This window comes from Neofelis nebulosa, chromosome 14, assembly GCF_028018385.1.
Source record: "Neofelis nebulosa isolate mNeoNeb1 chromosome 14, mNeoNeb1.pri, whole genome shotgun sequence".
In the NCBI taxonomy this organism is placed as follows: Eukaryota; Metazoa; Chordata; class Mammalia; order Carnivora; family Felidae; genus Neofelis; species Neofelis nebulosa.
The window spans coordinates 68,139,514-68,164,455 of NC_080795.1; the positions used below are offsets into that span (position 1 = coordinate 68,139,514).

Here is a 24,942-nt window from a genome sequence, read left to right on the forward strand (position 1 = left end):
TAGTTCCTGCCTTTGTGTTGAATATTTCAAGTAACATTATTAGCATCTGTTACTCTATATACCGATCATTTTCAGGGCTCAAACCCAGCCTGTTTGCTTTTGACTTTTGCCTTGTTAGAGATGCTAACACAAATTCACTTAAAGGCACCAATAAGATTTTATGGTCTGTTTCCTACTAAGGCCTAGATAAAACCTTCCTGGATCCACTCTGGCTGAGAACGTGGGAGGAAGAATCTCTCAAAAGATGCCCTTTTGGGGTAATGAAGAAGTACGGGGACTTGGCTGGGTTAACAGACTGTCCCTGCAGAGCTGAGGCACTGAGAGCCAGGTGGGAGCTGTGCCGGGAGGCCTAGTTCATAACCAGGCTACGATACCACCTCTCCAGACAGCAAAGTGAGAAGAACGGGGTGGGCAGGGCGGTTGTTAGCCAGCCTGAAGTATTTGACGGGAGGGAGGATTCAGGTCAGAGGTTCCATACGCGACCACTGAAGGTCATTGCGAGAGTTTGAAGTATTTTGACATGTTAGATAGTTTGTAAATTTCGGGTGGGTCCATCAGGTGAAGAGAGAGACACGGTAGGCTAGAAAGTACTGATTCACAGAATCCGAATACTTCCTTTATTAAAGTAGCATTTCTGGGGCGCCTGGGTGGCGCAGTCGGTTAAGCGTCCGACTTCAGCCAGGTCACGATCTCGCGGTCCGTGAGTTCGAGCCCCGCGTCAGGCTCTGGGCTGATGGCTCGGAGCCTGGAGCCTGTTTCCGATTCTGTGTCTCCCTCTCTCTCTGCCCCTCCCCCGTTCATGCTCTGTCTCTCTCTGTCCCAAAAATAAATAAAAAACGTTGAAAAAAAAAAAAAATTTAAAGTAGCATTTCTAGCTGTTGGGTTACAGTTGTATATTATGTGCTGCACAAAACACCTGGCTGAGGAGGCAAGGCTTGATGAAATGCTGGCCTGTTTTCTGACCTCCAAGGCCTGTACCCCGTGTGCCTTGTCCTGATTCATCTGCTAAGTCAGATGCGCAAGGTAGGCATGCAGAGGCTTTGTTCCATTTACCTCATGTAATCTGTTAAAAAAAAATTAATCTTAGGATCAATGTGTAACAATATTTCTAATCCAAAAATTGCATTTAGTCATAAATAATAGCTGGTCATAGTTAAGTTCTCTTGTAGAAAGCGAGAATAGGGAAGAGAAGAACTTACTTACTTGTACGAGTAGGCCCCTTTATGAGAAAGGAATCTTGGAGATTTGTGCTTTTTTTTTTTCTTTTTAAGCTTTTATTCTCTGCCACACGATTTTCCCTTCGAGGAGACTGGAAGTAAAATGAAGCCCATAGAAGAATGTCCTTTCACGGGGCTGTCTGTGTCTCAACAGTGTGCATGAGACCAGTCATGTTATTAATTGTGTTCTCACTTGGCCAGAGGGTTAGCTGTTCTGAAATGTGATTTGAACGCCCATATCTTTCATAGGCCTAAGCTTGTCTCTGGTCTTTTAATAAATAAACAAACATTTTTATTGAGTGATTCAGCTCAAATTTATTGTCCTAAATAGTAGAGTCTACATAAGGCACTCATACTTCCCCTTTCTTGTTTCTTTCTCCCTCTCCGTCTCCCTCTCCCTCTCCCTCTCCCTCTCCCCCTCCCTCTCCCCCTCTCCACCCCCTCTCTGTCCCGCACCATTTGGCAAAGCACACAGAGGTCTGGAAGTCTGTAGGCCACATTAGCCTGAGATGTAAGTTTTCTTTGGCTCGCACAGTGTTGAGATTTGTTGTTTTTAAAATGCATTTAGGTAAGAATTGTGCTTCTCATTGAGTCACTGCTCTGACCGTTCGTGTTTGTCCTCTGCTGGTTCACTTTCAGTGTCTTTCCCTGGTAGGCAGTCAAGTTTATAGTTCTCGCTTGATGTTTAGGCCACCCTGTGAACATAGAATTAATGCAGGAGATTGGAAGGTAAGCTAAAGTCCTGCCCCTCAGAGCTTTGTAGAGAAGCATTTCACACCGAATAAAGAACTCTTAAAAAAAAGGGGGAAAAAAAGAACTCTTATTTCTGTTTTAAGAAATGTTTTTGAATGTTAGTACCATTTCATACCAGTATCCTTCCCCCCAGCACTCCTCAGATTTAATTACCATTGGGATGGGTTGGGCCTTACAGTAAGGTAAACACTGGCTTAGTAGACAGAATTAGGGAACTGTATCAAGGTTTAGAGTACCAAGGGTCAGTAGTAGGCTGGCCACTTGCAGCCAGAATATACACAGACAGTGAGGTCAAGACAAGTCATAGGTCGTAGTGAGTTAGACAGACTGGGGAATAGTAATAGCATCCTTGGCTGTGGGGCAAGAGAATGCAGAGTCCAGGCCTCTGGGACTAATGTGCACACAGACGAGTATGAGATGAGATCAGAATAGGCAAGGAGGCTAAGCGGTGGGGGCTCTGGGTCCCAGATGAGGAAGAAGGTCTCTGGGGAGACAGTAGAGGGCACTAGGTGGGGGGGGGGGAAAAAAAAAAGGACTTTGCTACAGAACAGCCTCCTTTGGTTAGCTCTTTCTTGTTTATTTAACACACTTTCTTTTTTAGAGCAGTTTTAGGTTTACGGAAAAATCGAGCAGATAATAGAGAGATTTTTGATATGCTTTCCCCTCCTCCCCATTTCCCTATTTTTAGCATCTTACAGATTAGTGTGGTGTATTTGTTATAATTGAGGAGCCAATATTAATACAGTACTATTCACTAAAGTCCATCATTTACATTAGAGGTCACTGTATTACACGGTTCTGTGACGGGATTTTGATGGTAAAATATTTCTAACATTTACTTACCATTTCGACTGTTTTTCCACGTTCGGTTCAGCGGTGTTTACTACATTCACATTGTTATGCAGTCATCACCACCATGCGTCTCTGGCTCTAGCGCTTTTTCACGATCCTGTGCCAAAACTCTGTACCCATGGAACAGTAACTCTGCATCACCCCTGGTAACCACTGTTCAGCTGTCTCTGTGTATTTGACTCTTTTATGTACCTCGTTCATATAAGTATGTCTGGCTTATTTCACTTAGGACAGCAGTGTCTTCGAGGTTCACCCGTGTTGTAGGGTGTATCAGAATTTCGTTCCTTTTTAAGGCTGAATAACATTCCATTGTACGCATCAACCACATTCTGTTTATCCATTCATCTGTCAGTAGACACTTGGGTTGTTTCTGCTTCATGGCTATAATGCTGCTAATGAAGATTGGTATAAACATACCTGCTTGAGTCGCTGCTTTCAATTTTTTTATGCCCAGAATTGGAATTACTGGATCAGATGGCCTGTGGGTTTTTGACCAACGCGTGATGTCATGCAATCACTATTACAACACATAGAATAGTTTCGCTGCCCTGAAAATCTCAAGCTTCAACTATTCATCCCCCGCCGTCTTTGCTTCTGCTCAGATTTTACTATATTCCTTCTGTGGACATTTCACTACTTGTTTATATTGCACTCAGGTAAGCTTTCGGGTAAAGATGAGTAGGATCCCAGAGCTATTAGAGTTAATTAAACCAGAGATCCAGGGACTCAGGAGGCAGAAAATTCTGATAAGTTGTGGTCCCCTGGGCTTTTAGATTCGAAAAGTTACCTATGCAATAAACATCTAGGTAACAGATACAGAGCTTTACACCGCGTGGGTTTTAAGTTCGATGTTTGTGGGTATGCAGTTTTGTATTCCATCTGTTTGTTCTGCAAAGCTTTATTAAGCACCTATTATATGCCGACCCCTGCACTAGATACTTTCCGTGGGAATTCAAGCTGCCATTCAGGCAAGTTAGAGACTATCGTAAGAGCTTCCACCTTTTGCACCAAGGAACCCTTTTTGCACTTGTTCTCCAAGAAACACATGTTTTGTTTTGAAAGATGTCTGTTATGTGACTACACTTGTGCTAGGCTTTCCCAGCTCTTCACTGAAAATAGCTTTTGAACCTCCGTGATCATTTTCAGAGAGTCTTTGTGGTTCTCGGTGTCTTGATAAGAGCGTGATGAGGCTGTGTGACTGTCTGCTCTGTCCTGTCATTACAGCTGCACCAAGGTACTTTGTGCGGCTGTCTTCCGGACTTGGCTTGCTCACATTCCCATTTCTCTGCCTTCTCCAGTTGCTTGCTGACCTAGCCTTTTCCCCTGTACTTCCTTTATGCCAGTGACCATGTACACGTAAAAAACTATACCGGAAGAGAACGTGAAGGGAAGAGAAGGCTCCTTCCTTCAGGAGGCTGTGTTCCTTAAAGCAGGGGTCTCTGTGCATTTTTCATTGACCTCCCCTATCAGAGGGAGCGTCCGCTTCCCGATATTTTGTATATTTATACATGTTCTGCATACAGTCTGTACATTATTAGCGGAACCTAATATTTTTTTTTCCATTTTTTAGGTAAAAGTTAGTTTTAAATAGAAATTCTAAGATTTTGCATACCACAGCACATGCATGTATCTTACTTCGAAAACCGGTGCTGAGATGGCTAGCTTCCATATTTTTTACTGAGCCAAATACCTCACCACTCTGTCGAACTGTAGCATAGAGTCTGTCGGTAATGCCAAGGAGTCTAACAGCTATAAACAGACAGGTGTGTCTCATTAGGGGAAAGTCCTAGCATCTATTTCTTTTTTTTAATTTTTTTTAATCTTTATTTTTGAGAGAAGGAGAGAGAGAGTGCGAGCAGGGGAGGAACAGAGAGAGAGGGAGACACAGAATTGGGAGCAGGCTCCCGGCCCCGAGCTGTCAGCACAGAGCCCGACGCGGGGCGTGAACTCACGGACCGCGAGATCATGACCTGAGCCGAAGTCGGACGCTTAACCGACTGAGCCACCCAGGTGCCCCATCCTAGCATCTATTTCTAATTCATTGTGCTACTCAAGTTTAACTCCATGTGCATTTGTAATAGAAATTAGCATGTTCTGAAAAATTGAGGTAGTTTCAGATCAGATGCTAGCCATGCATCTCCCACAAAGTTTTTTGCACACGTTCTGAGTGTTCACATTACTACGTTACCAGACTCTGATCATTCACTGTACATGATACCATATAATGTTTCCAGTTGACATCCGTAGACCACGTTTTCTACTGTTTCTGCTAGATACTTTGTAAGTGTTGTTTTCTCCTGTGGCTGTACTATCAGAGACATGTGACCGGTTATGCCTCCTAATACAGAGCCAAATGAAATCCATGAACAACAATCCACTGAAGGTACTTTAATGACACAGACTTTTATATGAATGATTAATGCTGTACTCTCTACATATTGGCTGTTTGGTCTCTGGAAGAGCAGATAGAAGGAGATGGAAGAATAGCCTGAGTTGCACTTAGTGTTTCCAGTGTTCCGAAGCCTGGATGTAAATGAAAGATGAGCATTTCTACTTAATTTATCTGGCTGGATTCCTGTGCCTAATGGCTGCATATATACCATAAACACTGTGAAGAAGCAGCCATGGAAACACTTGTTTTCTTGTTGGGCTAAATTTACTCTGGGTTGAATATTAACACAGTGCCTGGCAGTACTTTAAAAGCAAAAATAGCTTAAGCGTGACTCACTCTGAGTCATTTACTGCTAGTGCTGCTATATTGCCTAGAGCTTGACATTGAACAAGTTGGCAGCCTGTATTGCTACATTTTTTCTAGGAACTCTGAACAGATTTCATTCTTGTGAATTCGCTTGTGCAACGATATTAAATAGAGTAATATGTTTATTTTGTTTCAAAGTCAAATGAATTTGAGAATGGTGAAACTGAAGTATTTTTCTTGGGCTTTCTGGAAAAGCTAGATTCTCAGAATTCTCCTGTGGTTAAAAGACTTACTTTATCTTTTAAAGAATTAATAAAATGTCATGGAGGTTTTGTTTTAGATGCTTGGGCTTTTCTGATCAAAAACATCATACTTCCTGAAAATCATTATAAAAAACGAGCTTAGTAGTACTACCAAGTAGGAGTCATTAATTTTCTGACATTAGCTGATGAGATGGAAATGTGCCATCCTGAAAGCTTCTTTTCTCCTCCTCCTCCTCCTCCTCCTCCTCCTCCTCCTCCTCCTCCTCCTCCTCCTCTTTCTTCTTCTTCTTCTTTTTCTTCTTTTTTTTAATGTGGTGAGGCATGTAACATAGCCTGCCTTGTAGTTAAGCTGGGTGTATGACCTGTAAAGTGCTCTCTTGTTATTAGAGATTATATAATGGGAAGTTCATTGGTTTTGAAAGGCAGACCAAACCCACCCACGGGATTTCTATTGGCCCTTTAAATACACGTATCGCATGCCTTCCCCCGAGTAACTGTGTGGCTGAGGAGGGAGTGAACAGCTTGTTGGCCAACTGTAGGAAAACTATTAAGGATCGTCAGTTGGTCTCATCTGAGCTGGGGTCAGGATGGCTGAGAATCTAAAACTATATATATGAGATTGATTTTCCCATGGTGTTGCAATCTTTTATTTTAACATGTTTTTGTGTTTAGTTTTTGGAGTTGCCTAACAGTATAATTTCAACTGAGGCTTAGTTTCAACTCTTTTATTATAATCTGTGGGAACATGGGTTGTTTTTTGTTTGTTTTTTGGTTTTTTTTTTTTCTATTTAAAGGCACTATCATTTTGCCTGAGGATTTCAATGATTTATAAAGAGAGTTTTCCTATGATAGCCTAAAACCAAAATGAGCCTAACCTAATGCTTGATATTATTTTGAAACTGTTTTACCATAAAATTCTTACACTGGGAGATGCAACTCTGGCAGAGAATTTCAACATAGTTGCATAAATTGTGTTTCATATTACAACTTGTTCTCTACTTGACTTCATTGAAATTAATAAAAGGACTCTTTCAGAAGGATCTGGTGAGTTAGCATCATTATTTAAAAAAAAAAAAAGTAAAGAACTTACTCATAATGTATCCTGTGTTGCTAAGTTTTCAAAGTTAGCTATCTCAGCCACACCCGAAAAGCCCTTTCAGAAGACTGAAATTCACTTACCCATTTACATCGCCTTAGAATTTTCTTCCCGATAAAGGAAAGAGTAAAAGAGCTGAGATCAATATGAATTTTCCCTATGACATATGGTGATTTCATGAAAACCTAACATTTGAAAACTGGGTTGCTGCCAAACCTTGAATGTGAAATGTAGTTCCTTATTCTGTGGTTAAAGAGAACCTTTAAAGCCGGGCTTTCTGGCTTGGACCCTGTGGGTGCTAAAAATATCACCAAGGTGCTTTTTGTATCCCAAAGGGATTCCATCATCCTGCCTTACTTAGATCTAGAGGATCTAGGTTAAGGTGCGAAGGCTGCCAGGTCGTGCCATAGCATTCTCCGGTGTCGTGGTCACACTGACCCTCTGCCGCTAGGTCTGGGAGGTATATAAACGAGTTATTTGTGTGGCTGGAAAATTAACTCAAGGTCTAGTTAACCAGCGCTTCTCAGGTTGTAAGCTGAAAGGGCTAATCCAGATAAATCTCAGCATAGCCCAGTAGCCACTCTGTGTTTATTACAGTTGTGTAGGTGGGTCTCGTCCATAGAAATGTACGAAGATAACCTAAAGTCTTCGTGCGGGGCCCAGCACACAGTAGGTATTCAATAAAAGCTCACTGAATCTGAATGTACTTATATGACCAGTAGTACAACTGCTCACCATATTTAGTCAGCCAAGTTTTGTTCCGTTCCTTTCCTTCATTTCTGTACTCAAACGTTTATTGAGCTCTTATACGCCAGAAATGTGTGAGATATTTGAGATAAAAAAAAAATTAATAAGCCTTCAAGAAGTGCGGTCTTCACTTGGAGAGGCGGTTAGGCAAATTATTAAATACACTCATCATCTGCTTTTTTTTTTTTTTTTTTTAAAGTCTAGGTACAAAGATGTCATGACCTTGTGGTAGTAACTTTTTTTTTTTTTTCAGCCAATAGCAACTGTTGACATTGTATGAGTACTTACTGTGTACCAGCTGTGCTCAGGGTGCTGTGAGGTAGAGATGGTGGTATCATTCCCATTTTACAAAGGAAGGTGTTGAGACTCAGAGAGCTGAGCAGTTGGCCCAACTTCATATTCATGATTCATACCCAGGAAATCTGGCTGCAGAGTCCATGCCTTTAACCATTGCATAAACTGCCTCTTGTTGATTGGCTTTGCTGAGGAAAAAGAAAGGGCACTTAGAATAAGTAGGAGAAAGTGGGGGGTCAGTACACCAGGAATAACGGGATCTCTTTTGTGGAGTATTAGATTTTTTTTTTTAAAAGATGAGTGATGATTTTGGAGTACTTTTGCTAAAATCTGTGTTGCTAAAGCAAAGTGCCTTCATAAGTAGGCTAATTCTGAGAGCGATTTACCACGTACCCAGCATATCGTTCTTAGGCTATATGTGCCAGTCCCTGAAATGAGCTGAGTCTGAGGACTCAGTGTTCTTTCACATGACCTCAGAGACTAAAATCAACTCTTAAACCAGTGCGGGGTTCTGCCATTCAGAGAGCAGTGCCTGGAAACAGCTCAGCTCCAAGTAAAGTTTTCCATCGTCCGAAGGCCGTGTTCCTTCCCTCGTGTCGTGGCTCTTCTAACTAAATTCTCTGACAACCTCATTCTGTCCTGTCAACTCCATTCACCTCCAGCCCAATGATTTTTTTTTTTTTTTTATAGTCACCACTACCAAACAGTTATTCAGACCCTGCAGCTCTTGTTTCTTCCTTGGCTCTGTCCACGTTCCCAATGGCTGCAGCTGAAGTGGAAGAAGTGAAAACCACCAGCTGGCCCTGCGCCCGCGTCCTGTAGGTGAAGCACCTCCTGAGAAGCAGGGCGTCCAGGGACAGGGAGCAAAGAAGCTTCTCCAGGGAGGCCCCCTGGCATTTTGTGTTCGTTTCAGTGCTTTGGGGGACATTTGTTTTCTTTGGTAGGGTATTTTTTAATGTCTTGGCCTATTTTATAAGAAAGGGTTTTCTCTTAACATGGCCCACTGTTTGCTGAACAGAGTTGTCTGCAAGGACCCTGTGGTTTTCACCTCATGCAGCCCAGCTTTGGTCCATTGTAGGCAAATTATGATTCGGCTTGGTGGGTATAGATGCATTTCCAGGTATAGTATCCGCGGTTCTTTTTTCTTTTTTTTTTTTTTCTTTTTTATTTTCCAGTAATGATTTCCAAAAGCTGGATTTTTAATAGACTTGTTACAGCTTAATGGAAGTCACCGAAGTTGCCCTCACTTAGCACCCACATATGTAACACTCAGCAATAATTTACGCTTTTGATTCAGTACACACTTTATATTGTTAAAAAAAAAAAAAAAAAAGCACATACAGTTTTCTTCAAGAAACCCCAGAATCGAACATTTTGTCCCGGGCTTTTTCCTCTGCGTATTAAACTAACGTGAGTGATCAAGATGATGGCCCTGTGGAAAGAGATGCATTTGTTCCCTGAGGGCATGGCGGCTTCTGACTAGATATTTCTTGCGCCCCAGTCTTTGTGTGAGCTTTCTTTTCAACTTGTCTCATCCTGACATTCTAAAATAACATTTTATAAATTCACCGGAAAGGGAAGGTGACCGTACAGTTATCAGATGGTGAACTCTAATCACGGGGCGTTCGCGCGGGTCGCCTGTAATTGAAGACAGTGCGTCCTTTGTAGTTGAAGTGCAAGGGAGGACATGGGATGCTCAGGAACAGAAAGGAGACGGGTGGACGGCCGCTTTCCTGGCACTGTGCCCCCTCCCGTCTGTAGCCGGGATCGGTTCTAGATGGCATCCTCGACACCTCGGCGCCTTGAGGGCTTGGGATGCCAGCTTGGGCTTTGCCGGCCACGCTACGCTACGTGAGTGTTTCCCGAGATTTTCACTTCCTGACTCCGGAGGAAGCCATGCCACCTGTCAGAGGGAGTGGGGGTCACTCCTGAGAATACAGATGTCGTTTTGGAGATGCAGCTGTTGGGGTCGGGAGAGAATACTTGTGGGCAAGATAAAGAAGAGGAAGAGACAACTTTCCCTCTCCCCCTTACTGCTCCCTGTTTGACAGCCTGGTTGTTTCTGCTTTCTCCCTCGGCTTCCTCTTCTCTGTGCCCTTTAGACGGCACTGCCTTTTAGAACTTGCTCTGCCCCCCGCCCCCGCCATCTTTCTGTGTCCTTCTTAATCCCCACCCTCAGCAGCTTCGTTGTGGACCTGTCCCCCTCACAGAGGTATCTGCCAGCGGGATGGCTGCTTCAGTCTGAAGTGCTGGTGGCCACTCAGCACCTGCTTCAGAATCAGCCTTTGCTGCCCAGCAAGCTTAGCCAGACCTTCTGGTCTCTTTAGTTTTTGTTGTCGTTGTTGTTGTTAATGTTTATTTATTTTTCAGAGGGTGGGGGGAGACACAGAATCCAAAGCAGGCTCCAGGGCCCAAGCTGTCGGCACAGAGCCCGATGCGGGACTCGACCTCATGGACCGTGAGATCACGACCCGAGCCAAAGTCGGACACTTGACCGACTGAGCCACCCAGGCCCCTTGCGTTCTCTTTAAGTGAGAGTGAGCCCCCCTGTACTCCTTCTCCTCCATCTTCAGTCAGGTGGACAGTCCCCAGATCCACGGGACACGAGGCAGAGGAGCACCTGCCGTGTTCTAGGCATCGTAGTAGAGATTTCGTAAATGGTGTCTGCACCTGGGTAACAGGGAGAAGGTGGGGGGAGGTACCCCCTGATTTGTGGGTGGGGTGACTACGGCTCAGAGACAGCAAGTCACACAGCTGACAAGTGGCCGAGCTGAAACGCCAGCTGAGTCTTTCCCCGTCCAGAGTTGGGGCTTTGTTGCCTACCAGCTGGCTAGTCCAGTGCTCACTTACTCTTTCTGTGTGCAATCGAGGAAGACTTTTATTAGTCTCTTTTTCTAAGCTCTGGCATTAGCTTTTGGTTTTTAATTATGCCTGCATAATTGAGATTAATACTAAAAATCAGGAGGTCTCTTATTGGGCCAGTAAGACTCCTACGTATTTGAAAATCTGATTCAGCATTAATTAGAATTTCTTTATATTCAGTCTTTTCAAAATTACTTTGCTAACAATCGTGTATGTTGTAGAAAATTCAGGTAATATAAGGGTCAAAAAATAAAGATCACCTATAATCCCACCACTTAGAGATAGCCACATACTAACATCTTCTGTATTTCCTTAGTCTTTTTTCCTATAAAATACACGCTTGCAAAATTGAGATCAGCCTTGTGTCCTGATTATTTCACTCATTGTAATGTGAGCTGATTAAATACCTGAAAACATGATTTTAAAATGATGCCTAATATTCCATTTGATTAATGCACCAGGATTTTCCTCATTGAAGCACTGTCCTCTGTTATATTCACTGGTAGTCAGTGGATAATAATGGATATTATCATTTTGTAAAGTCAGCTTGGTAGTTTAAAAATAATGTTTTTTTGCATTGAGTCCGCACTATCAAAATGCACCATTTTTAGGTCACCTCTTTGTTATTTTACATTTTATGTATTGTAAAGATTAAAGAATGGTGTATTTTTCAGGGAGAAGTTGTTTTTTAAAAATTACTTCAAAAGTTGGGCCAAGTGGTTGGTGTTTTGTTCTGGTAAAAATTTACTCCTTTTGCAAATGCTTTGATACATCTATTTATTCAGTCAGCAGACATTTATGAAATCGTTCCTGTACAAGGTGTTAATTGCTGAGAATAAAAAGAAGAAAAGCATGCTTTCTGTCTTCAAGAAGCTTACAATTTATGCAGGTAACATATATGTAAATGTAATTTTGCTTTTAATGTAATTATAATGGTTTCGTATGAGTCAGCAAAATAAATACTAAAGTAAAGCTGCAAGCAGTGTGCAGGGAGAACACAAAGGAAAAGTGGTTAATTCTGATCGGTGGAATAAAGGGAAGACTTCCTGGAAGAGTTGACATCTGAGCTGGGCCTTGAGGCTTGGGTAGAATTTCGCTTGGAGAAAGCAGCAAAGGGCATGTGAGGCTGTGAGTATAGTATAATCCGACCCACAGGCGGCTGGCTGGGAGTGCATGGCATGTTGGAGAAAGCAAATGTTCCAGAGGGGCTGGTGTGTCGCGTGCCAGGACCATGGGGGCAAGAGTAATGAAAATGAGGCAGAGGGCAGTAGCAGCTAATGAACCCAGAGCTCGTAGGGGGTCAGACAGTCGGTGCTCAGTTAGTGTGTGCCTGGCTCTCTGCTAATAAGTTCCTGCCCATATATAATCTCATTTGATTTACATGACAGTTTTGTGAGCTATTTTTAGCACTACTCAAAGATGGAAGTAAAAGCTCAGCAAACCTAAGTGATTTCCCCCAAACTCACAAAGCTTGTAAAAGGCAGGACCAAAACTCAAATGTAGTCCTGAGATTCATGCTTTTTTTTTTTTTTTTTTTTTTTTGCACACTACTTTCCTAGGTGGAGGTAAGAGAATAGAAAGCCCTGAAAACTATGTTAGGTGTTTGTAGGCATTGCTGGTTTTTCGATGAGTGATATTATCTGACTAGTGAAGATAATCGTAGTGACAGAGTGAAGGGTGAGTTGGGAAAAGATATTGCAAGGAGCGAGACAAGATTGACAACTGCCACAGAAATCCAAGCAAAATGCGTCAACGGTCTAAGTACCGTTGGAAATACAAACACGGGGAGAAGAGATTTGGATGGAGAATTCACACACTGGGAAGACAGATGACAGATGGTCTCAAGGCAGCGAGGAGGTCTAGATTAGGTTCGTGGTCTCAACTTTTTTTTTTTTTTTTTTAATCACATACTCCTTAATGGTTACTCTTTTTCTTTCTTGTCTTTTTTTTTTTTAAGTTTATTTATTTATTTTGGGAGAGAGAGTGTGTGTATGAGCTGGGGAGGGGCAGAAAGAGAGAGAATCCCAAGCAGGCTCCACACTGTCAATGCACAGCCCAGTGCGGGGCTCAAACTCACAAACCATGAGATCATGACCTGAGCTGAAATCAAGAGTTGGAAGGAAGCTTAACTGACTGAGCCACCCAGGTAGCCCGATAGTTAAATACTTTTGAGTATGTATCCAGGACAGAAATACTACTATTTTGTATTACTCTCCTTTCCAGCAGATTTTCCTGTGTATATCCATTTTAGAGGTCACTGGAATTAAGAAGAATGGTTGTTTGGGAAGGTTGTCAGGAGGAAAAGGTAGCAAATTAGAGTTTCGTTTTGGACATACGGAGTTTGAGGCACCTAGAGGAGCACAGTCATTTGGAGATGCTTCATTCAGAGTTGGAAGTGAGCAGTAAAGATTTTAGGAAGTAAAATCATACCAAGCCTCTGTTCTAGGTGAAATTCAGCTTTATCCTCAAAATAGAGCCCAGTTTTTTTTATTCCCTAGTTCTACTTTTCTGTAAAAGAATAATTACAGATGAAAAAGTCAGGAGTCTGTTTTATATTATTTTTAGCTACGTAATCTTTAGTTGATTGTTTTAGTATTTTATCATTTGATTCTCAACTAAATATTTACAGATTTTTGAAAATGCTATCCCTGGTGCTCTAAATTAAAGAGTGAGTATTCTTGAAATAACTCTTTTGTGTAGTCTAAAACATGAAAATCTTTTTTTAAGACCTTGTAGACTGTAATTCATTGACCTATTCAGACTTCCTTAAAATATTCAAAGGTATCAAGGCTAAGTGTCTCTTCTAAACAAAGAGATTCATCCAAAGATCAGGATGTCTTTATAAATGGCTTATGCTTTTCAGTAACTTTCTCAAAAGTAGAATTCTCATTTCCTTCTGGCTAGTCCTCTGTTACTGAGTTAATACCTATAAAGCATAGCCCAGAATACTTTCCATTTATTAAGACCCTACAATTCTATGATTAAAGGCACAAATGCTGGTTGGTGTTTTGGGGGTGGTTCAGTTTGGTTTGATTTTAATTAAGAATACTGTTTTTTCAACCTTCAGCCAACAAAATCTTTTACCCTTGATATTCAAAGCATCTCCCCCCTTGGGGAAGTAGGGATGAAAAACAGCTGTAGTTCCTCCATCTCATGAAGCTCAGTTCACTTACTTCCTTTTGTTTATTTTCTATTCAGCATCAATATCAGTGTCTGTGATGAATATTTATTGAATACGCAGTGAATAGAGGTACCATTGTAAGTTGATCACATGCTGATGTGGGAATGCACCTTTTCTTTCTTTGTTGCTTAATGGATAAAAGGCACAAAGAACTTAGGAGACTAGGTCAAGTTCACAAAAAGAATCTTTGGTTCACTTGGGCAAATAGAGCCTCAAAACACCTACGTAAAAAGGAAACATTCCTATTGGAAGAAATGGCAAAGCAAAGTCAAGTTGATGGGTCTCCCTGATCTTGCCCCTGTCTTTGTTAGACAGCAGAGGGCAGCAGCAGGAGACACTCGTTCTCCCGGAGCCATCAGCTCTCGCTTGCTACCTTTTTCCTTCACTGAGTGTCTGTACACACCAGATACAGCTGCCCTGCACTGACAGCAAATAGTTTGAGACTCTTGAGATAGATGATTAAAGCACTGAACAAAATCATGGTATAGACCGGTAGTTAATAAAAATGAGAGTATCTGATTTTACACCTTTTTTTTTAAATTTCTTTAAACGTTTATTTATTATTGAGAGACAGAGAGACACAGAGTGTGAGCAGGGGAAGGGTCGAGAGAGGGGGAGACACAGAATCTGAAGCAGGCTTCAGGCTCCGAGCTGTCAGCACAGAGTCCAACGCGGGGCTCGAACTCACAAACTGTGAGATTGTGACCTGAGCCGAAGTCAGTCGCCCAACCAACTGAGCCACCCCGGCACCCCGATTCTAGAGACTTTTTGAGAGGACAGATATTTAGGACTGTGAGTCATAAAATAAACCTGAGAGTCTCAGAATGTTCGTAATGGTTTTACAGATGGAAGGAAGCAGGGTGAGCCAAGCTACAGGAAGTGCTATGCTGCAGCGAGGATCTGGTAAATGTGAATGGATGGTCGCTGACATGTCTTCAAGAAAAGAGCTTGTTTCTGTAGCTTATCTGGATTCACAGCCGGTTGCTGCTTCGTATGTGTCTAGCGTAAAACGGCAGTTACTGCAAAAGCAAAGGGATTAAAGCATCTCAAGACTTTTGTTCCAGTTCTGCCACTTTAGTATTGATACGTGCTCAGACACCAACCTCTTGAAAGCTCGTTCTCCTTGCCTGGAACAGAGTTTGCGTTTCCTTGTGCATTATTACCTCAGAACTCCGATCATAGCTCTTCTGTGCACTGTAGGTCACACCCCGCTAGTGAATAATGACATCATTGTAAAAGGTCTTGACCAGCATTTTATTATAAAAGATGCTGAACAGGGTAGGTTAGAAAATGCCACGTGCATCATGTGATTTCATAAAACTTTTGTCCGGTTCAACATATGTTCATATACACTGAGTTGTGACATAAAATGTCATCTCTTAGTGCAGATCATGTTTAAAGTTTTTGAAAAACACTGCATTGTACCATGCATCACATCGTCATGTAATTCTGTCTATAAATCTCTCCCCTCTACTAGACCAGGCACCTCTAGAAAGACGGAATCACATTTTCACGTTTTCTTTGTCTCTTAATTCCTAATACCAGGACAGATCTGCCTGACAGATACGAGGTGTTCAGTAAATGTTTGTGGAATGCATGCATGCATGCACGAATGTCACTTAATTTCTCTGAGCCTCGCCTTTCTTTCTCATAAGTTGGAATGTTACCCACCGTATCTCACAGTGTTATTCTAAAGATCAGTTGAGATCATGTATGTGAAACTGCTTTACAGAAGAGTTATGAGCATAATCAGGATTATTGTCTGCAGTAATTTTGTCGTTGGGATAAGCCTCAGGAGTTGTAGAAATCTTAACTCAATGTTCTCAGGATGATGTATTTTTTTTGTAGTTCTGTTCATAAAACTGTGATAGTCCTTCGTAGACACCGAGCTAGGAGACAGTCTTGAAAAACTGGGTGGGTGCCTTTTTTAAACTTTTTATTATGAAGCCTTTCCACATACAAAGTAGGTACAGGGAGGAAAATTTTTGCCTCTACCTTCCTGGGTTCTTTAGACTGGTCTATTAATGAAATTGATTTAAGATTAACAGGAGATTAAAAGGATTAAAAGGAGAAAGACAAACCTAATTGCGTAGGTCCAGGAGCCCCACAAAGACATGAGAGGCAGCCGAGGTTTCTATGCCACTCCGAGCTAAACAGAAGGTGGCAGGAGTCTGACGCTTCAGAGGGAAGGAAGACACTTCGCAGGGAGATGGGAAGAGCCGATATTTGGTAAACAAATGTTCGTCATGCCATCCAGAGCCAGTGGACCACAGAGAGGACTTCGAACCAGCAGGCTTTGCCAGCTCCCCTCAGCTCACCACACCTAGCTCCCGGTCTCTGTAGTTATCTCTGGTGGTGATTCTCTTCCAGGACCAAGCCCTCTACTTAAATTGTTAGAGGCAGTTAAGCGGGAGGTGAGAAGCTCTTCCTGACTCTTGTGGGCCCTGATTGTCTTCAGCCCAAAAGAATGCACAGGCCACAGCGGTGCATTTCGGGGAGGCTCATTCTGAAGGCACAGTTAGAGGGTGGACTTCTGTGTTCTCACCCCCATCTTCAACAGCCGGCTGCTCAGAGCCAGTTTTCTTTCGTATGCATCCTCTCCTACCTCCCCTTCCCATCTTACTATGAAACAAGAATAGATTTCTTTTCCCCTCCTCCCTCTCCTCCTCCTCCTCCTCCTCCTCCTCCTCCTCCTCCTCTCCCCCTCTTCCTTACCCCCTCTTTAGTTTGTCAAGTATGTAGAAATTGTCTTAACATTCTTTTAAATGAGTTATTCTCTGACAGGAACTAGCAGGTAAACAAGATACATTATTTCCCAAGATTTTTCATATGATGGTGAACAAGTATATTGCAAAACACAGATCACATTCCAGAGTTGTAACTAGTTCTGGAGGCTTAGTTACACAATTGTGCTCAGACACAATTGTGCACAATATGTGCACTCTGTCCTCTTCTGCAGCGATGTGGTCTTACAGAAAAGTAGTCTGAAGCATGATAGAGGAGCACTTTTAAGCTTTTGGAATTTTTGTTTTCTGTCATATAATACTCCTCGAGCTTTGGACCTTGAGCTGGGCAACGAAGTGTATCCAACCGAGACCTCTGGAATACTGGAAAGCAGTAATAAACTCTACTTCGAGACCACAGCGCAGGGTTGTAACATGGAACTCAGAAGCCAAGAGTCCCCTTAGAAGGAGGAAATTTTTAAAACACAGTAAATAAGAATCACTTACTTTATTAATTTTTATTGAACTTTTTTTGGTTTCATAATTTTATGATTCAGGTCTTCAGATGATACAAATAATTTTAAAACAAAGATGTTTAATTCTGTCACGTATTTTATTTATCTAGAATCTTTCTTCCTTGAAGTCAAACATGGAGCTCATTTTGATTTGTCATAAGGTACCGCTAAATTTTGCCCATTGCGATAAAGGAGTCGTCCGTGACTTTTGCATGTCTCCATTGTCTTGAGGTTTTTAATATATCCTGGACATTTTTTCCCCCGAAATAAAATAGATATGAGTACACTTTTATGTTAAAATATTTCACGATCTATTTATACGAACATAAGGAGGTTGCCCCAAACCCAGTGGGGAGGGTTATGGGTCGGGAGTACCAGACAGTGGAGGTGAAAGTCACGTGATAGGAGTGTCCTGACTCCAGAGATGTTGTGGATCACAGATCTGGGTAGATTTCTTTCAGGGACATGACCATTTCCCCAGTCTCCCCTGCTGGATAGCTCGAAATCATCTTTTCCTCGGTCATTCCCGGCATCCCAGAAATAGATCCTTACTGATTATTTATTTAGAAAAGTCTCAGGCTTTATCTTTTTCATTCCCTTGGCCAGGGCATCAGTTTTTCTTTTTATCAGCATACATCTGGACTCTGACAGCGTTGAGAAGAAACGAACTAAATCATTGTGACTGTGCCATTTTATGTGCACTTAATCTTCAACAAACCTGAGAGGCAGGGCCGTTATGCGCACGTCTCAGGTTGGGAAAACTGGACGAGCTCTTACAGGTGTATTCTGTTGCTGAGGAGTCTCCTGGCCCTGAGTTTTTCGGCCCCTGTTTGGTACGTTCTGTGCCAAAATACCACGATAATCTCCCCAAAATGTAACTCTTGCGTAATAAAACCTATCATTGCTGATGCAGCACTTTACAAATTACTAGGGAGTTTTCACGTTTGATTTCATTCTGCACGAAGTCCTCCACGAGGTTAGTATTCTGTTACTGCCTTGTCAAGTACCCTGTAATGACTTCTGTTTCCCATGAAACCAGTGATAAGCTCTTAATATTGATGACGTTGCCCGTTTGATGCCGTTTGATGCCGTTTGATGCCGTTGTGTCTGATTAAACATCACGCCTCGCGGTGTAAACTGGAGTTAACCTGAGCTAGGTGAGCTTCCTTGGGGTCCTCTTCAGGTGTCGTTCTCGTCTCTTCCTAACATCTGCTCACACACAGCTCTTGTCCATGCCGCCCTGCTTTTCCCTCACCTCTGTCCTCCCAGTGTGAACTCTACCAGGGCCTGGGACTCATTTCAGGTCCTGCCTTTTTGAAGGAGCCTTCCCCAATAATTTATGTCTTCCTGTCTGGTTTTTTCTTCTTGATTTCTCTCATCAGATATGTCTCCCCTTGAATGTAATTTAAAAGTTTCTCCCCTAACTATAAAAATAATGTATTGCTTCATGAAAAAGGTTATATAGGATACTTGAAAATGAAAAGGTTAACACCTGGCTTCCCAGGCCCAGTTCATAGAAGTAACCACTGCTACGTGCTCTTACAGCCATTGTTTCTGGGCATAAACAAGAATGTGTGTGGGCACACAGTCACATACATGCCTGTTTACACACGTGGGAGATAGAGATAGATCTGTCTTACACACAGACACCATCTTACAACTTTCTTTTTTCACTTGACAATGTATCTTGGAAAACTTCCCACGTTGGTGAGTGGAGGTGATTTCGTTGAAAACATTGCCTTGTTGCCTCAAATTGTTTCATGTCAGATCGTTTTATGCATCCACATCTCCTCTCCCTTCGAAACAAGGAAATGGCAACCCCTCCGGAACAGGTGTAATTCCATATTCGTTCTCATGTCCGTTCCTTTGCTCTTTACTCTTTGTGCGTTGACTGCATATTTCACTGTTGTGTGCCGTGGCAGATTAAGAACGTTTGCCTCCCATAACCCCCAAGGAGTCAGGATCTAGTAGGTAAGACTCTACATTTATACATATAACTGTAACACAGAAAGAAGTTGACAAGTGACACAGATTTCTGTTACTGGAAATACAGCCCATCACATTACTTGAACAATCCTCTTGCTGAAAACAACCCCAACTATTGAATATGTATAAGAAAACATCCTCAGAGCAGCAAAGGACTGAAAATCAAAGGAAATCTGAGAAACAGAATCCATGGAGATTTAGAGAACAGAAGCTGCTGTTGCCCTGAGGGCATTTGATGCAGGCTAATTTGAGCTTTGCCTGCCTCATAGGTAGTGAGACTATATAGAAGCTGGGAAATGATTAACAGAAGATTCAGCATGATGATATTGGGGGGGAGGGGGGTGGATGCAGGGGGTTTCTGGGGCACTGAGAATTTTCTGTTTATTGACTTGGTGGGAGCAACCAGAGTAGTTTGGTTTCTAAACAGCATATTTATTTTTTGTACTTTTTAAAATACATGTTATAACTGACAACAAAAAATTAAATGTAGAAGAAGTTATAAAACAATATATATATTACAATCTCACCTATGTGTATATATTACATAAATGGAATGTGCAATATATAAATTTTGCATGTTGATATAATATATAAATTTATGTTTATGTATATAAATATGTGTGTTTGGGGCTGCTGAAGCGTGTGTGTGTGTGTGTGTGTGTGTGTGTGTGTGTGTGTGTTTCATATACGTAGAAAAAGATCTGGAAGAGTATTCACCGAACTACTGGGGGCAACCTTGAGAGGTAGAACAGGGGTGGAGAAGTAGAAAGGAAGGAACTTCTATTTCATGCTTCACTGTTGTTAAATTTTTAAAGTAATCATCAGTGTTATTTGGTTGTTTTTTTTTTTAATCAGACTTACAGAAAGATGTGGCTTCTGTCTCTGCCCATAAATATAAAAGGACTCCCTCTGCCATGCTTTGTACCACTTGGCACAGCACCTTCTTTTTCTTTTTTTTTTTAAACACACGTATCTTGTTCCTTTGTAAGACTTAAAGGGAACAAGACAGTGTTGTGTTTATCTTTATATTTCTTGTACCTTAAAAAGAGAGAAAGGCTGTAGGCATCCAGTAGATACAACATTTCCTTAGAGGCTGTTTTGAATGTTATTTTGTACCTGGCACAGCAGTGGGCATAAAGTTGGCACAGTGAGTACAGGTTGATTTGAATTTAACTGGCACTTTGTGGAACCTGTAGGCAAATGTGGAGTCCACCTTGCGGTGCCCCTCTTGATCTCAGAAAGCAGGGAAACGAAAATACTCTCTGAAAATTCATCGAAGAAATGAACATCGAAGAGATTAAAGCCAAGAGAGCCATTGTGATCTTAAGAGACATAAAGACTCCTTGGACAGTAAAATTTGACTATACCCTAATTGAGGGTATTGACATCTTAAAACTACCCAAACATATAAAATCTTCATCAGATGAGCATTTTCTCTGTCTCTCAAACAGAGAAAAAGAAAACCGATCGATTTAATTGTGGTGATACCCAGCAAAGCACCTTCTGAGCAGTAGCACCTGCCAGGCTGAGGCAAGCATCCAGCCTGCCTGGCAGGTGGGTAACCCTCTTGTAGAGAGCTGCAGAGCCTTATGCCGTTTGGTGCTGGAATCCTGTGTAATTAACTCCACTTGCTCTGCGTCCATGCCCACCACGCTTCCCTGCGGTAAATTTTCCTTCCCAAGGAGATAGTTCACTATCAGGCTGATGGACATTCAGTACACCTGATTCTTCTGTTCACTGTAAATAATAAAGTCGCCTTCTTCTTCTTCTTTTTTTTTTTTTTTTTTTAATACATCTGTGTCTTGTGAGTTTTGTTAGCATGAGTCTGCATTCCTGGGTCCAGTCCACGAGATCGGGTGTCAGAGTCTGTGAGGCCCCTCAAGGTGAACACTACCTTGAGGGCATCTGTGGGAGCAGACTGCTGGGTGTCCCAGGTGATGCGCATCCATGTCGCCATGCCTCATGCTTCCTTCCCATTCCACACTTCACAAGAAGAATGATTCCTCCCAGAAGTAGTGTATTAAGAACATCTTCATCACGTGCACATTTCACTTGGTACCAAATTAAATGATCTCAGCGAGAGTAGACCCTTTTCTTCTAGGTGAGTATTACTTGTTCAGTTTGGCAAATTTCACCCCTGTACGGAGGGGTGGAATGTATACTGTAGATGCCTCATCGTGAGCATCTCTGACAACTCATTTCCAGTTCTGGCTTCTCGGCCTCTTCTGGCTTCACTCCGGCTCTCATCCCATTGTCAGCATTGATCCTGGCATCATTCTCAAGTCACACTTCCTAACCTGGGTCTCTCTTGCAGCAGCGAAACCTAAAGAAGATGGAAGACACAATGAGGTCGACAAGATTAAGGATAAGGATGCAAGTAGAGCAGGCAATGGACGAGGTTATCGGATTTTTTCCTTCCGTTCTCGTCTTTCTCTCTTTGCTCAGAACAGTCCCAGTAGCATCGGAAAAGGTGTCAGATCCCACACGCTGCTACGGAAACAGTACAGCCCAGTTCTCAGTGACATGTTCAGCTCATCTATGAATATAACGGAACTTAGACCAGACTTCACTAAATCGCTAGCCGCCATTTCTTGCTAAGAAGGGTATCAGGGCAAAACCCTTTGCAAGTCTTAGGCGAGTCCTGGAGGTTTGTTTTTTTAAGTGAATATGGCGTCAAATATTACGCTGTCGGCTGGGACTTTACTAAATTACAACTTTTCCCCTTTCTCCTCTACTTCCCCTTTCACCCCGGCTTCCAGCCAGAATAACTGATCACCAAGTTTCCCCATACATGCATCAGGAATTTACCCAGAGCGGTCCTCACTTGTCACTATTATTCCAAGTAATACATTTTTGGGAGCAGATTAAAACCCCACAAAAAGTCCAGATAGAATAGTTGAATACAGGATCTTAAAGGGATGTCTGACAAACTTGGGTTTTAAAAACTATTTTTGTAGCATTCACAATTCTGTCCATTTACACAACTGGAGCTCTGCAGCAGAATTAGGCACTAGCGGATTAATAGCATGTATAATAAACTCATGGGGCTCCCTTCTGTGTGCATCACGAGAGCTGTTCTTGTGTGTTGTTAAGTGATCCCGGGGCTGAATTGCTAGACAGGCAGGGTGGACCATTCCTGATCACCTAGATGCTAATTAACCGGTCAAGAGAATTCGCCAGGCCTTTGGACCCAATTCACCAAACGGGCTTTCATTTCCTTTGGATGAAAGATGCTGCTAATGAGGACAGGGTCCAGTTCCATCTGTTGTAAGTGACGTTTGTTTCACACCTAGAGACATCTTAGATGCAAGATCAGTAACTACCCTGCGGACTCTGCAGTGATGGAAGTTAGGCCAGCTGGCATTGAAACACAAAGTAATCGAGCCTGTCACCACTCTGAACTACCTGTCCTACCTTTGTGGATTAGTAACATCTCAGACCGAAGTTAACATTTTCTAAAGCAAACCAGGCAGTATGCTGATATGAAAACTTACGAAAAAAAGATCACATTCCCTATCTTTGTTAAATGTTTAATTACTTTAGGGGAGGATGCACATGGTCAGCATTTATTAAGAAAAAAGGAAACCCTGGAACTTTCAAAACTGCCTGTGTTTTTCAGAACTTACGTACATTTTATCGTTTGACCAAAGTGCCTGATACGTTGTCAAGATTCCTGCAGTTCGGGAAGTACGTAAACTGTACTATGAGTGGAGGAGTAGAGTGAGCTAGGGAAAGAGGGTCACCTGAGACGTGATGAGGGTTTGACCTCCCCCCCCTTCCTGCGCCTCCCTTGTCATAAGCCTAGCCCACTGCCTTCCTCTTCCTTTTCTCTTGCCTTTTGTTGAAGGTCAGAGTCTAGATAGGGAAGTCACCGGCCAGAACTGAAAAGACCAACTTCCCTGAAGTTGAGCAGCATTATGGCAAGCTGAAGTTTTCAATTTTCAAAATTGTACAGATCTCTTCAGACTATGATGCCCTTTGCATGGAAACCACCCTTTCACACACTGACTGCATGAGGACCCCGTGTAAAATTGTCACGGAGACAGAAGTTCCTTTTTTCTCTCTGTTCTGCCTCAGTTCTTTGGTGGCATCTGTTTTCATTCAGGGATTGCAGCCCTCGACTCTCTGACCTTGTCTCTTTTCAGTAAAAGGTTTACCTTAAGGCTGGGTAGCATCAGGGCAATCCCTGTGTGTATATGTGTGTTGTATGTATGTATCTACATTTTGGTTTTGCTAGTTTGTAATACACTTCAGAGGAGTCCTTTCTAATCAAGCATTTCTTAAATTTTTAGGATTATTGACTGTTTAGACAGTCTAAAAATTACCCTCCACAAATGTATATACACATAAAATGTTGGGTACAATTCTGTGATGTTCATGCACTGTTACTGCCTGTTTACGGATCTCCACTGATTCAGAACCCCTCTGCCAGTGATAGAATTCCAAAGTTGTCTGCTTGCATGGTCACTTGTGGTATATGAAAATGTATTCATTCACCAGATGCCCATCAAATGCCTACTCTCTGCCGGGAACCATGCAGGGCACTGAAATACGGTGTAAAGGACAGTGGCCCACCCATCAAAATTTCCACCGTAATTGATGAGATAGACAAGAAACAGACAATCACAACACAGAATTGATGCAGTTGTAGGGCAAATGTAGACTATTTGGGGGAGCACATCAGACAAGTGTTTAATTCAGCTTTGGTACCTCAAGAAGTTCTCCTTACAATGACACTGGAGTTATTCTCCCAAGTAGTAGGAATGCTATGTACAAAGTCAAGGGCATTAGAGACTTGTGGGTCATGTTGAGAAATTCAGATTTGATTTTAAAAGGACTTAGTGGAGGGATGATAAGAACTGACCTGTGAGGAAGATAAGAGACTGTGGCATGGAAAATGGGTTGGGACAAGCAGGATGGGAGGCTGGCAGACTCGGCAGTAAACCAAGCAGACAGTAATAGTGATTTTAACTAAAGTGCTGACTATGGATGAAAAGAAGGGGATGAGTGGGAAGAAAATGAACTGGAAACCATCGAACTTAGCGATTGATTGAATTCATTGCTTCCACAAATACTTGTTGTGCTATGTATTAGGCACTCTTTATTGTTGTTGTTGTTGTTGTTGTTGTTGTTGTTGTTATTATTTTTTTTTTTTTTTGCTGGCCACTCCTGAGCCCTTTGATGTGAGAATTCGTGATTCCCTTTAGCTAAGGTTGTGGGGAATGTGTGAAGTTTAATATATAAGCTCAGGTTACCGTCTTGAACCAGAAGTCTATCTGGTGCATCCTGATGAATGGTAGCAAACTAGATGAGACACCATTTCCGTCCTCATGTCCAGCGGCAATGACGTGCAGGCTTCTGGAGTGGACAGCTCAGCAGATGATGGTGCTGGTCACCAGAGATGGAACAGATGTGTCTCAGGTGCTGGGCAGGAGAAGTGTTTCTTCAGGCTATAAATGCCGCCCCTGAGATTTCAGGATATCCCTGTAGTTGAGAGTCAGCATGTTTAATGACATGTTGCTGATGGGAGAAAGTTTCTACATGAAAGTATTCAGGGTGGGGCTTGAGAGTCACTGATAGAGACGATAGTTGGAGCCAGGAGGAGTATGTAGAATGAGAGGAGAGGAGGGCTGAGGATTGGACCAGGCAAAGCCATGGAGAAAGAAGAGGAATCTGATGAGAAAGCCAAAGAGTATAAAGAACATAATGCCTGTTCCAAGGTGGAGCCTGGGGAACAGGAGGGAGGAGTGGCAGT

The 24,942-nt window shown here is 42.3% G+C and overlaps 1 protein-coding gene and 1 long non-coding RNA gene across 3 annotated transcripts in view; one reads left to right on the plus strand and one right to left on the minus strand.

Annotated features, from left to right (window-relative positions):
* The window catches only part of NSMCE2 (NSE2 (MMS21) homolog, SMC5-SMC6 complex SUMO ligase), a 217,098-nt gene that overhangs the window by 87,716 nt on the left and 104,440 nt on the right, over window positions 1-24,942 (plus strand). The window contains exon 5 of one of the 2 annotated variants that reach the window (XM_058699037.1): window positions 21,502-21,585. The exons of the other annotated variant lie outside the window; for it this stretch is intronic. Coding sequence (XP_058555020.1) covers window positions 21,502-21,585 — 84 coding nt within the window. The remainder of the gene's footprint in view (window positions 1-21,501; window positions 21,586-24,942) is intronic. 2 annotated transcript variants of the gene reach the window in all.
* LOC131494607 (uncharacterized) lies at window positions 889-3,537 on the minus strand. The gene is made up of 4 exons (XR_009253482.1): window positions 2,814-3,537; window positions 1,674-1,912; window positions 1,204-1,309; window positions 889-1,063 (listed from the first exon to the last, which is right to left on the minus strand). It is a non-coding gene; the product is annotated as an uncharacterized LOC131494607 (long non-coding RNA).